Source organism: Numida meleagris, chromosome 10 (assembly GCF_002078875.1).
Source record: "Numida meleagris isolate 19003 breed g44 Domestic line chromosome 10, NumMel1.0, whole genome shotgun sequence".
NCBI lineage: Eukaryota > Metazoa > Chordata > Aves > Galliformes > Numididae > Numida > Numida meleagris.
Window position 1 is genome coordinate 16,780,851 of NC_034418.1, and position 13,203 is coordinate 16,794,053.

The following is a 13,203-nucleotide window of genomic DNA, read 5'->3' on the forward strand; positions in this document are numbered from 1 at the left end:
GCAGACCCAAAGGGGTTCCCTTCAGTGTGACCAGGCAGGGTTTATGCTAGGAGCCTGACGCTCAGTTCCACAGTGATATTCCTTCATGGCTCCTTGTTCAGCAGCCCCTTCTGTTGTTCGCTAAATTTGGTGAACCTAGGCTCACCATCTAGTCAAATTAATTTCATGCGGAAATACAGTATGTGACAATCGTTCAAATCTTGCCATAGTGTATTAGGAAAAGCAGGTACCTAGTCGCTTTGAAAACGAGATACAAAACAGCTAACCTGGCAGTGTGTGAGATGAGGGCGTATTTAAAACACATTAAGAAAAAGCTGAAGGGTGACATTAAGACAGCTCAGACACACTTTTCCATCTTGTTTTTTTCTTGTAGCATGAACACCATCTAGTGGGACATGGGCAGCAAGTGCGTGAGGGGTTGTGCATGCTGATACATGCAACAAAATACAGCTGCCTGCGTGTCTATGCATGTTTCTATGCTTTTTTTTTATTATTATTATTTCCTTATTCTTCTCTGCCAAAATATTAGGGACTTCAGAAAATCTTGCTTTTGTGTATAGCCTTCTATTTCCCAACAGATGGGTTTCATACAATGGGGGGAACTGCTATTCAAATGACAGTACACAAACGTCTATGCACAGAAAATCATAGAAGGTGATCTCTTTCTAACGCTTTGTTCTCTATCCTTGTCATTATAATGCAGTGGAAGTGTCCCAACCCATTTCAGTGGAACTGATGTTTCATAATTTGTCACTGCAGTGTAACTACTGTCACTGCTTTTGTCCACTGGATGGTGCATCACTTGTTTCTGCAGCTGGAGGGCATCTGAAAAAATATTGGAGTCATACTGACCTTGGCAAGCAGCATGCATCTCTCCACACTTGAAAATGGAGGGAGAAATAGTATAGATAAAGCAATTGTTTAGCAACTAAAAAGTATAATAATCACATATAATGTCATGTGACGTAAATACGAGCTGAAACTAGGACATTCTCTCCCAGACCAGAGCCTTCTCAAAATTCAGGCGTATCTGGGTCTTGTACTACACATGTGAGTTTTGCTGGTGTTGGTGGATGTAGTTCTGAGAATCTAGATTCATTTGCAGCTCTCTGAGGATTAGAGACCATGAAGCATTTTTTTTCTTGAAAGCTTTGATTTCCGCTCAAGAGAGCTTGAATAGGGCAAGGCAGCAAATCAGTGCTAACCATAAAGTCTGAAATTCATCTTGCTTTCTTCTCTGTATTTTTATCACTGTGCAGGTTTTTCATTTCCTCCTGAACTCAACACCAAACAAATCAGTTGCACATTTTACTCCCCACATTTTTGCTAAGTGCGTGGAGCAGGGCTTGGGCAGCCTTGTTTTAACATGCACAACATTGTTTTTGCTGTGCTAAAAACATTACCAGACATGTCAGGACTTCGGTTCTTCTGCAAGTCCTGCTGTTCTGGAACCACTTCCACAGCAAACAATGCTGCCAAGATAAATTGTTTGTCAGAGATAACTTCAAGTCTTCCAACAGATTACCTAAGAAATGTTGAAAAATAATGCTGCACAAAGCAAATTGTTTCCATGCTTCCTGTCCTCATAGGAAGGAATGGAGCTTATCTCTGTTACAGATTCCATAGAGACAGCCGCAGTACCTTAACCAATGCACTGTTTAAACTGGGAGAGTTTTGGAATACTTCAGATATCAGAGAAACACATGAAATATGCATGCCCTGTTGTTATTCCTGCCCTCAGAAATGCAAATACTGACATTCAAATGATTTGTATAAGGACTCCAATGGTTTGGCAAAGCGCAGTAAAGCTGCTCTCAGATAGCATAAGAAAAAAAGAGTTCAGCAGAATATGTCATTTCCCATAGGCAAGTCTCAAGACAACAAGTGCTGTTTAGGGTTTAATTATGCATGTTTGTAAAGTGCCAAAGATTTGTCATTTGTGTGGATTCTTGCTCACTGAATATTGCTTTGTGTCAATGTTTTCTTTAAATTTGAACTAAAAATAAAAGCTGTTCTTCATAACACATTCCATTGCAGCCTGACTCTGTACCGAGCCATTATCTGCTCTGCTGCAGGTGTAGTGATAACACTGTGACATATTCTATCTTGTGGCTGTTTTTAGCCATTCTATGGCACAGTCTGAAATAAGAAAATCACCTTTTTGTCTCTCTGGCTCTCTCTCTACTGTAGGTAGTTAACTTTAACACTCGCTCCTTGAATATTAATTCAAGCAATAATGATTTATAGAAATAAGCTTTTGAACCTCATTGGTGCCTTCTACTTCTTAGTTCCTTCCCTTCTAGTTTTGATGTCCACTGACGGCAATAAAGCGATACAGTACAGCTGTGTCCAGCCTCAGAAAAGGGAAATTGTACAAATAAGGGAGATTTTTAAGAAGAAGATAAAACAAACATCTAAGACAATACTTTTGAAAGATAGACAGATACGTGATCGTAGAGGCAGAGTAAATGCACATCAGTACCATAAAAGTCTATGTGCACCCACTGAGAAGTCTGTAGAGCTAATGGGGAGACCAAACTCAGAAAACTAAAGAAAGCATGGCATCTGAGAGCCCTGTCTTTCTTCAAAGCAAGATCAGCTACACTTCAGCCATTCCTGAGAGACTGGATCTAACTTAATGTAGGGAAATGAGACAAAATGCTTGCTAACTGCACAAGGAGTAAAAAGATCTATTGTGAGGCGAGCCAAGAGGCATCAAAAGTAAGGCTTCCAGAAATGGTATCTACCAAGGAGGCTGAAAGGATGCCCACTGAGATTCTGCTTCATGGCTTGGATGAAGAGTGCTGCCAAGCCATTTCCCTGCCCATTGGCTGCAGCTGGCAGTGGAATGATGCGAAGGACCCACTGAAGCTAAAAGCTGAATGAAACAGGGCCAGAAATCAAAATAGGAACGGAGATCCCAACCCAGGAGCTGGGAACAGCTTCAGGTTCAAGGCTCAGGGCCACATACTGCTCTGGGAAGGAGGAAACCACAGAAGCCACATCCCCTGCACCACACCATTTAAGCGGGAGGATTCCCTAGAACTCGGCTGGCCCGCTCCAGGGCAAATGCCTGAACTTCGCTTCAGTTCTGTACAGCTGTGCAAAATGTGTGCTGAGATCATGTTTCTCGGGAAAATAATGAGAATGACAAGGATAGTAACGGTAACAGTAAATAAACAAACAAATAAATAAACCGAGCAAATGCAACTTACGATAATGGTAGTAACTGTAATACTAGCGGTAACAAGTCCATAAATACATAAATAAACAAATGCAACTTCCGAGCGTGACCTCAGCGCGCCGGCAGCCCGGACGAGCCCGTAAGCAGCTTCTAGGCGGAGTTTGGCGACGGACGGAGCGATCGGCCCCGCTCTGAAGCGGCTGCGGCTGCAGCTCCGCTCCGCGCCCCGCTCCGCTGCGCGATGCTGGCGCTGCTGGCGCTGCTGGCGGCCGCGCTGCTGGCGCTGCTCGGGGCGCGGCGGGCAGCTGCTCCCGGTGCCTGGGTCCCGCTGAAGCGCTGGGCCCTGGGCGGGCTCCTGCTCCTCCACGGCGCCTGGAGGCAGCGGGCTGCCGGCGGAGGGGCCGCGGAGCCCCGGAGGCCGCGCCTGCTCCGTCCCGACCCCCACGTGAGTGGCCTGATGTGCCCCAGCAGCTCCAGTGCTGGGACTCGCTTCCCTGGCACCCTATCTCTCTGGCACCCTGTTTCCCTAGCACCTCTTTCTCTGGAACTCCTTCCCCTGGCATCTACCTCCCTGGCACTCCCTTCCCTAGCATCCTCATCTCCTTGGCAGCCCCATCTCCTCAGCATCCCATCTCTATGGCACTCTTTTGACTGGAACTCCATCTCCCCAACACCCTGCCCAAATGCATGCCATCCCCAGGACCCCCATCCCCTGGGATGCCCACGGCATCCCAATGCAATGCCACCCCCAGGACCCCCATCCCCTGGGATGCCCACGGCATCCCAATGAAATGCCACCCCCAGGACCCCCATCCTCTGGGATGCCCACGGCATCCCAATGAAATGCCACCCCCAGGACCTCCATCCCCTGGGATGCCCATTCCCCCAGCACCCCTCCACATTATCTGCACCCCAGCACCTTACATCCGCCTGCATCAGGATGCCTCCTTCCCCTGCATCCCAATGCTGAGCTTCCCTCACTACCCAACCTTGGAACCTGCACCCTTTTTCTCCCCTAAACACATCTCTGGGAGGGCAATGTGGGCATATTACCTTCGTTGTGCCTTGCAGGTAGAAGTGGAGTTGTGGATTTCTGTGCCTTATCATTTTTGAAACTTGAGTTGTTAACATTGCCATTACTTGGCAATCATGGCAATGAAGTGCTGGGTTTCCTGTGGCAAGGAGCACACCTTGCATGGCTATCATGCAGTAATTATGGTCCCTTGTTAAACCTGCTCTATCTCTTCTTCCTGACAAGGAAATGGGCAAAGAAGAAAGGAATAATGCTTTTTAGTTAATGAACAATGCAGTATTAGATACAGAAAGTGAAAGTAAAATCCAGTTCCTGAGAAGAAACACAGAAAACAAAGCATGGCTCACTTTCTCCCCCCCTCCCCAGCCTGAGCTGAGATCTGTTTCCTTTTCCCTAGGCACTTGATTCAGTTTACTTCACAGGCTTTGCGGAGACCAACAAGAGCTTTGTGATTGCTCGTCTTGCCAAGCGTCCCAATGGCATCTGTGAGATGTGGCTCTTCCTGAGGGTGGATGGAGTAGGAGAGTTTGAAGTAAGTGCTGGGCATTCAGGAGCAGAGCTTAACTCCTATTGCTATGCTAGCAACCCAAGTGAAAATTAATCATAGAAACATAGAATCACTAAGGTTGGAAAAGACCACAAAGATCATCTAGTCCAACATTCAACCCATCACCACCATGCATGGTCTTCTCTGTGTCTTCATTGATGTTGTACTGAGGGACATGGTTCAGCGAGAGCTATTGGCAATTGGTGGATGGTTGGACTGGATGATCTTGGAGGTCTTTTCCAACCTTGATAGTTCTATGATTCTATGATTAACATCCTAAACCATCAGTGCTGTTACAAGGCAGCTACAATTTGCTTTGCTAAGTAGCCATGACCAGGAGGTATCCTATTCACAGTAAACCAGAAAAGTGAAGATTGATGTGCATTATTTGGTTTCCTAGTACTATGTAACAGTACAACTGTGCTATTTTGTGGCTTTGTTATTTGAAACTGCAGCCAAGTTGAGGACCGTCCTATACCCTTCCTTATAGCAGCAGGGATAAGATCTCCTTTAGGAAGCTGACAACCTTAGGAAATGAGACATATTTTTCAAAGAGCAGCTGACAAGTTTTGAGAACTTGCATGCACTAAAAATTTAAATCACATTTAAACAAAATCATCTGTTTCATCATAGTCAGCCTAAAAATAACTTTTACCCCCCAATGCCCTGCACTGGCTTGGATGTAAGCTTGAGCTGGGCAGTTACAGTGGCTTTCCTTCACACAAGTAGTTCAGCTGTATTATCCGAAGCAATAACAAACTATCTGCAACTCTGATGTTTTAGATGCAGTCTTCCTTTTCCAATATGTGGTTACCAGAAAGCAGATGGAACTGAAAAGCCAATTCAATCAAATGTTACTCCTGCAGAAGGCCATCACACTGGGAATTCACCTGTGTTGAACCTGCAGAACTGGGTTAAACAAGTGTTTTCCTGAAATGTCTCTTTAGCACCCACAACATCCAAACATGATGGTGAATGATGAATCTGAAGAGATTTGGAGTGGAGGAGGGCTCACTATTGAATACTTAGAGCTCGAAGCACGCTGGAAAATAAGCTATGATGGATTCCTCAGGTATTGCAGCACTGTGGTTTCATACACACGAGGCTTCATACACATCAAGGCTTCTTGAACGCTACCTGGAAAACTAATTAACCTACTTGAGCCAAAATCTACTTGATACAATAGCATGCATTGCTTTTTATGCAATGAAAATACAGCTGGTAATATCTGCATCCAGTTCTGTTCTCTGCTTCTTCACTGCAATAGAGAGTTACTGTCCTTCCTTAGCACACAATGACACCATTCTTCTGCGTTGTCTTCTGTTGATTCCATTTTCAAATACAAAAAAAAAAATGTTCAGTCGTTTGTTTTGGAGTTATACAAATTTATGGTGCTTTCCCTTACAGAAAAGGACCCTACCGACAGCAGTGGAGTGAAGAAGAGGGAGAACTTATACCAGTTAAATTCTCTTTTCAGTAAGTGCATTTCAATTTGCTTTGGTTTGTGTTGTGGGTTTGTGGTTAAAGATTTGGTTCTTCAGTATACTCTTGAGGAAATGAAACCAAACTCACTGCATAGTGGGAACTTTACTATTGGTTCTTTGGGGGGTTATCACACTAAAGACTTCCATGTCTGGTGTATTTGTCTTTGAAGAAACTGCTTTAAAAGGATTTTGGTGCTACGGTTTCAAAATACACTTGTCCTGTCTGGCATTGTTTCTTGCCTTTTTTTTTCTGTTAATAGTAGAAACAAAACCCAAGCTACAGTCATAGAATGATTCTAGCATGTATTTGGATAAAAGCTCTGCTCATACAACTAGGAAACAGTATACAAGATAACCACCCTCAAAACCACAATCTCTATTTGAAAATATTTATTTGTGGCTTTATTTCTCTTACCCATGTAGTTATTGTTTCCGTAGTAGGGTCACGTGCCCAAAGTAATTCATGCCTTTCTCGTCTCTGCTTGTTCTGCCATTGCTTCCCAGCAGTGCAAATAATTTATGGACTGTTTGTCCAATTAAAAATGATTTTCTGTCGGAGTAGCATGGTATTTCTGGCATCATGCTGCATTTGTACCTCTGGGTAGACTGAATGAGAGAAAGCATCATTCTTTTACTTGCGGCTCTGCCCTTCCAGCTTCCCTTCCTAGGCAATCTGCTGACCCTTGCCGAGCCATTCTGCAGGACATTGTACCCATTCTCTGTTTCCTTTTATTTGTTTTCTTGAAAAGAATAACATATTAAAAATGGAAGAAATCAGAAATTTTCAAACACCATAACATGCAAAGATTCTCACTGAAGTAGCAAGTTCACAACCTGGCCTAATACGACCTGCAAGCTGATAATTGCTTTTGCTTTTTCCCTTCTTTTTCTAGTTGGGAGAACTCTACAGAAGTCTTCAGCTTCAGTGATGACAGTCACCCCAGCACATTTGTCCGTGCTTTTGCTCAGGAACCATGGACCGCTGAGTTCTTCCAAAGGGTCAAAAAGTGAGAGGCAAGAGTAATGTCTTCTGGGGTTATAGTATATATAATTCTGGTTATAATTACACTACAGACTGCTTCAGAGTATGCCTGTGTGTTCTGACAGATATTTTGCAGCAATAATGGAGAAATCTGAAAGTGCTTGCTAATGGATCTGGCATAGGTGTGATCTAGATGCTCTGAAACCTCTCCTTCATTTCTGGGATGCACGTCCATTGGATTGGCACTGTAGGTTCCCTAATAGTAGCCATGTTGATTTTGCCAATTTTGATTCAGTCTTTTCTTTGTTCCAGACAAAGGGAACAACATTTCCGACACGAGCAGTGGGGCCAGTCTGTTGGAGAAATTGAAATAGAAAATCATGAGAAAACCAAACTTTCCCTCAAAGGTGTTCGAAGCCACTCTTATGGTAACAGCAGCAGAAATATTCCCCTCGCTTGGCCCCAGTAGATCCCAGTAGGCATTAATTCACTCTGAACCACTAATCCCCACCTCCTCACCTCCTTAAAGCCTGGTGCTCCTCCGGGCAGCAGTATTCCTCTTTAAGGGAGGGATGATAAGTTCACTGTAGAGACTTGTGATGGTGATCATGTGGTCCATTCAGCCTCCTGAGCTGACACACTTGGAACTTTAATTTAATTTTATCTTTTATGACATTTTCCTAGTTTTGGTCAAGAGAAACCTTTTCTCAGTCTGACTCGATCTGTTACTCTGCTTCCCTTTCAACTATAATGGCCTTGAACTGATAGAAAAAGAGAACTACTCCATGGCTGTTTTGGAGACTAGCACATCCTCAGAATGTATCAGTTACTGCAGGGCTACTGTATCCAAAGTCAACGTCAAGTCAGATACTGTTACTTCATGTTTTCCAGCGATGGCATACTTTACATTGAATGATTTTGTTCTGTTTTGCAGGTGTCCGCAACTGGTCTGAGATTTACCGTTATGTCATGATTTTGGCACGCTTTGAGGTAGGTATTAGCATGCCAGTATGCTACTTAACCATGACACTACTGGTGTTTCTGAATTTATCAGTTATATTTAAATATCCAGACATAATACATTGGGAGCATTTCCAGTGTGCAGTCAGAAGTGCTAACTGTTGCCACCATTAGCACATGTCAGTGTTGGGTACAGATCTCAAAAGCTGAGCCAAGTGTTTAAAAACTGAATGTTTCTACACTGGCTTAACTACAAAAAAAAAATGTTTTGGTAACTTGAAACTGTTTGTTTTGGCTTTTTAAGAAAAAATAGGCAGCTTTACTGGACAGATTTTCTCCTGCTGCAGATACCCAGAGCTCAGTGGAGATGATGTTGTGCTGATTCACAGCCTGAGGTATTTGAAGGCATTTTAAGTCTTCATGACAGCAGTCAGCAAACATTTCTGCCTGTGCTCAGCTCTAATTCCCTGCTTTGCTGTGGTGGTTGTGCTGGAGGAGTGGCTGCTGAGAGCACAGCCTGGGGAAATTCTGAACCCTGGCATTCCAGGCTGGCATGCAACCTGAGCAGATGCTTCTGAAAAGGCATTTCCTTTGCCAGCACAGGCGTAAAAAAGTCTGTTATATTCAGCATTACATAAGCTGAGACTGAAGGCAGAATAAAAATTCTTGCCCAGATACATGTTGGCCGGCAGAAAAACACACCTTGGAAAGTCCCACATACGTGCAGATCCAGTTGCTGCTGTGATCTAACTTATGCCTGTGTACCTTTTAATAAGATTGTGGTTTTGCACTGTGATGTGCATAATCAGTCAGTAACCTCTCCTTTTTCTTCATAGTTATTCAGGACTCAAAATAATTGCTGCTCTTCCCCTCCTAATTAAAAGCCATCTAACTGTTTATTAAGAAACAATTAAAGTTAATCACTGATTGAAATTTGGAGTCCTCACATCTCAATGTCTGTACATGTAAAACTTTGCAACACAGGCTTATATTTACCTCCTAGCAGCCCAAGTGGAGCGTGAAGAAATTCAGACTCAGGAATGGAAGAGAAGCGAATAAAAACATGAAAATCCAGTTCCTTCTTATTTAACATTTTTCCTGTATGCTCCTCTCAAGCATGGAATAATATAGGTTAGAAGAGATGTCTGATCAAAGAAAGGTCAACTTTGAGAGGTGGCCTTGCAGTTCTGAACACAGCTAGCTGAGGTTTTTGCAGTTAATGTTTCCCTCCTTCTACTATATCTACTTTCTGTAGACTTTCAGTTGTCCTTAATGTCCTTAATTTGTCTTTAGTGTATCTACTTCACATTGTTGGGCTTTCATGTGCAGCCATGCTTTCAGAGAAAATTTACTTAGATTTTAAAAGTACAAAGTAATAGTATGCTGTATAATCTGAGTTGTATCCAGTGTCTTCTTGGTCAAGTCAGCATATGAGACTGCTTTTCTTTTATCTCTGTCTTGCAGGATGGGACCGCAGCACATTTAACAGTTATAAACATGCCTGCTACCACAACGAAGTAAGTAACCAAGGAAGTTTGCCCTGATGAAAACACACATCTCTAAGGTGACAGAAGTTGCTCAGCAAGAAAGCTGTATGCACATTTTTGCTTTGAATCCACCTAGCCAGATTTCCATCCGCACCCTCTTTCTCATGGTCCCCACTCCCTCTGTCCAATTTTCCAGCTGCAATTAGTTATAAGGACAGCTTTCACCTCCAATTACTTCTTTTCCTTTCAATTACTATTTGGCTGATGCAGCTGTCTGTCTTACTGTCTAGATGACTAAGAGGTGGGAATTGAGCACTTGCAGCTATTTTTGAACGTAATGTTATGCTTCTGAATGGTGGTGAGCTTAGACCTTCCCATTCCTGACCCTTCAGCTTTGTGACCAAGTGTGACCAAGTGACCTGCCTCTCCTTCCTGCAATCCTCATCTTCTTTCCTACTTCCATGGCCTCCCATGCCCAACATTTGCAAGATCCCACAATGCAACCATTTTTATGCCGCTTGCCAGGGATGGAGGCCATACCCAACTTTGAACTCCCCTGGAAGGCCAGCATGTTGGTTCATTTGAGCTTTGGTTGAACCTTTGTTCCACTCCATTTCTTTCCCCTTCAGCCTCACTGTAGGTTATGTCTTTTTCCCTGATGGGAAGAAGGCTGGGATTGAGTGGTCCAACGCCTCGCTGGCTGAGATGGCTGATGATGGTGTAATCAAGGATGAATACAGAGTCAGTTTTACTGCTGGTAAGCTACACATAGTTTTGAAAATATTCCTCGATCAAAGATCTGTCTCAATTCACAAAGCAAAGAGGAAAACTATTGCTCTTTGGAAAAGCATAAGAGGAAATCTATATGCAAAAGTAGTAGATCTTGTGAATTAATGAGATTAAATACAATTGAAGGCTGGAGACATTCTTCCCTTTTTGCATTTATCAAAGGTGGCAAGCACTTTGATGTTTCTGCAAGGCTGGACAAGCAAGCTTGCCCTGTGGTATACAATGGCCTGACTGGAAGAGGCGTTTTCCATGAGTGCATTGCAGATTTCCAACTGAATGGGTTAACACAAGGCTGGGGCTTGGCTGAATTTTATTACAGGTAAAATAATTACAGATTTTTTTTTCTTTTTACAAGGAAGAAGAGGTAGAGAATTCCCATTGTCCTGTATTGACCTATGTAGCTACCGCTCTACAGATAATGGATGCGTACACACGCATTTTTTTGTTTGGCATAAGGAAGTGTTCTTTGTTTAATGCTTGATGCGTTCATTAATTTTACAAATACATGTAATTTGAAAAAGAAGGATTGTACAAGCACTTCTTGTATGCAAACAAACCATAAACACTTATTCAGTTGCTTGCTTTATAGCTTTATATAGGTCTTTATATAGGTCTCCATATAGGTTTACGAGTCCTTGGATGCATTACGAAGAGGATCTTTAGGCAATGTGGCACATAGAATGAATCCTCTACCCCTAACAGCAGGCTGGCCATTTACGAGGCAAAATTTGTCGACACAAAAATGTGTCAGAATAGAGCACAGAACAGATAAATGTTCAGCAAATCAATATAGCAATGCCTTTTATAGGGGAAAGGATTATATCCACAAAATCTGTGTTTCTCAGTGAACTGCTGTGTCCCTTGCCACATGATTACCACAATCTTTTACTGCAGCCTTTTCCCTTTTGAATTTTTCTCTCATAAAAAAAATAAAAAAAAGGCAAGTTTACTTGTTTTCATTTAGATTGCTTTTAAAAGCAAACACTGATTCTTGGCTGTCAGAGGAGATGCCATAGATGACTTTCAGAAAATGAGGAGCTCAGCTTCTTCCGATAATCAGACATTTCTAAAGCACATAAAATAGGGCACTACACCCCAAAAAGGCACACTGGTAAACCTGGGCCTGTAGCTGCTGCCAGGTACCTGCTCCACTCCATCCATGACCCATCTGGGAGATATCTAGGCAGTATTCATATGGCAATGCTGACAAAATCCACGTAGACTCCTTTTTTATATCTGCTTCCAGGTCAAAACCATGTCAGAAATTAAAAGATGGCGGTCTGATTCTTCCCCCCCATCACTCAGCATTGCTACTTTTCTTGCAGGGATGAAGCCGCCCAGAGGGTTCCCAATTTGCAGCTTGGTCCCAACACCGACGGCCCAGACCTCTCCTCCCCGTGCCCGGTGAGCAATGGTTCTCCTCCCAGAGCACCTGCAGGCTTGTCCCAGTGGTGGTAGCAGGCAGCAGCTTTCCAGAAGTGTTATCTCCAGCAAAATGCGCAATTCCAAGTGTGACACATGTTGTCACAGGATGTTCCAGAGGTCAGTGGTATAAAGGGATTTGCAGAGAAATGAGGAACATTTCTCTGCAGTGTTGCTAACCATGGTGCCTGGAGGCAATTCAGAGGAAATCTCTGCACGGCTGATTGAAAAGAGTGCACAAGAAGAGATCACTCTGTGCTCAGGCTTTTGGTATTTTTCCTGACCTGTCATTTGCTCTCCGGTGTGAACAGCAGGGCACAGGGCTACATGGATCTCTGACCCACATAGCAGTTCCTCTGTTCTTGCAGCTTTGCTTTTGAAATAAAAGCTCTATCTTTCTGAACTCTGGTTGGTGTAGTCATTAAAGCATGGGCATAAGCTACTACAGGAAACTACCTTGTTTGGTAGTCCTTAACTGTATGAGAGGTCAAACTGGAAGGAATAGGAGAGAACACATCTAATTGAGGTGTCTTCTAGGAATAGCATTTATGTATAGGCTAATTAAGTATGTGATACAAACACATTTTTCAGTTGTGTGTAGGGAATCCAGAGTCTGGTAGTTCAGTTTCAATGATAATCTGAATATCTCATCATTCACTTGAACATAGATGCCATATTCATCACAGCATCCATGATAGTCACCGATAGGCTCTGGTCCATGTAACCTACAGTCCATTCTCTGCCCAGTTATATCTTGCCATTATGTACTGCAAATTAAGCATATATAAAATACATCAAGATAGAAAACAGTTATAGGTAAGATTATATATAAAAATCATATAGGTGTACATACATGTTCCATGCATATTCACAATTTCTGCTTACTTCAGTAACGAAAGAGACTTTAAAGAAGACTTTCTCCTTTTTGAGAAAGTTCTTGCACTTATTACTACAGCAATGTTACATGCAGAAGAGGTATCCAATGTTTGAAGGTAAAATTGTTGAGCCTATGTATACCGTGGCAATGACTCCTTATTCAAATTTGGGATGCCTAATTGGACTTTGGGCATGAATGGCTTTTGTCAATTATTCAGCCCTCCCAGTCAGCACTTTCTCAGGGCTGTGGTGCCATACTGGTGGAACTGGAGTTTGTGAACTGGCCTCTGCACATTTGGCTGTGGAGCCCCTCCTTGCACCCCAAGCCATTGGCTGTGTGCATGAGGCAGCACTATGACTGCATCTCTTTGGGGACTGTCATTGATTCAGAGCTTTGGATTCTGGCTGGTCTTCTCTTATAAATACATCTCTAGTTACA

The 13,203-nt window shown here is 43.1% G+C and overlaps 1 protein-coding gene across 1 annotated transcript; it reads left to right on the forward strand.

Moving 5' to 3' along the window:
• LOC110404484 lies at positions 3,363–12,291 on the forward strand. The gene is made up of 11 exons (XM_021408823.1): positions 3,363–3,629; positions 4,615–4,749; positions 5,712–5,836; positions 6,172–6,240; positions 7,142–7,255; positions 7,543–7,658; positions 8,165–8,220; positions 9,655–9,707; positions 10,307–10,434; positions 10,629–10,785; positions 11,792–12,291. Exons 1-11 carry the CDS (start codon positions 3,426–3,428, stop codon positions 11,922–11,924), a joined length of 1,290 nt encoding a protein of 429 aa, XP_021264498.1. The 5' UTR covers positions 3,363–3,425; the 3' UTR covers positions 11,925–12,291.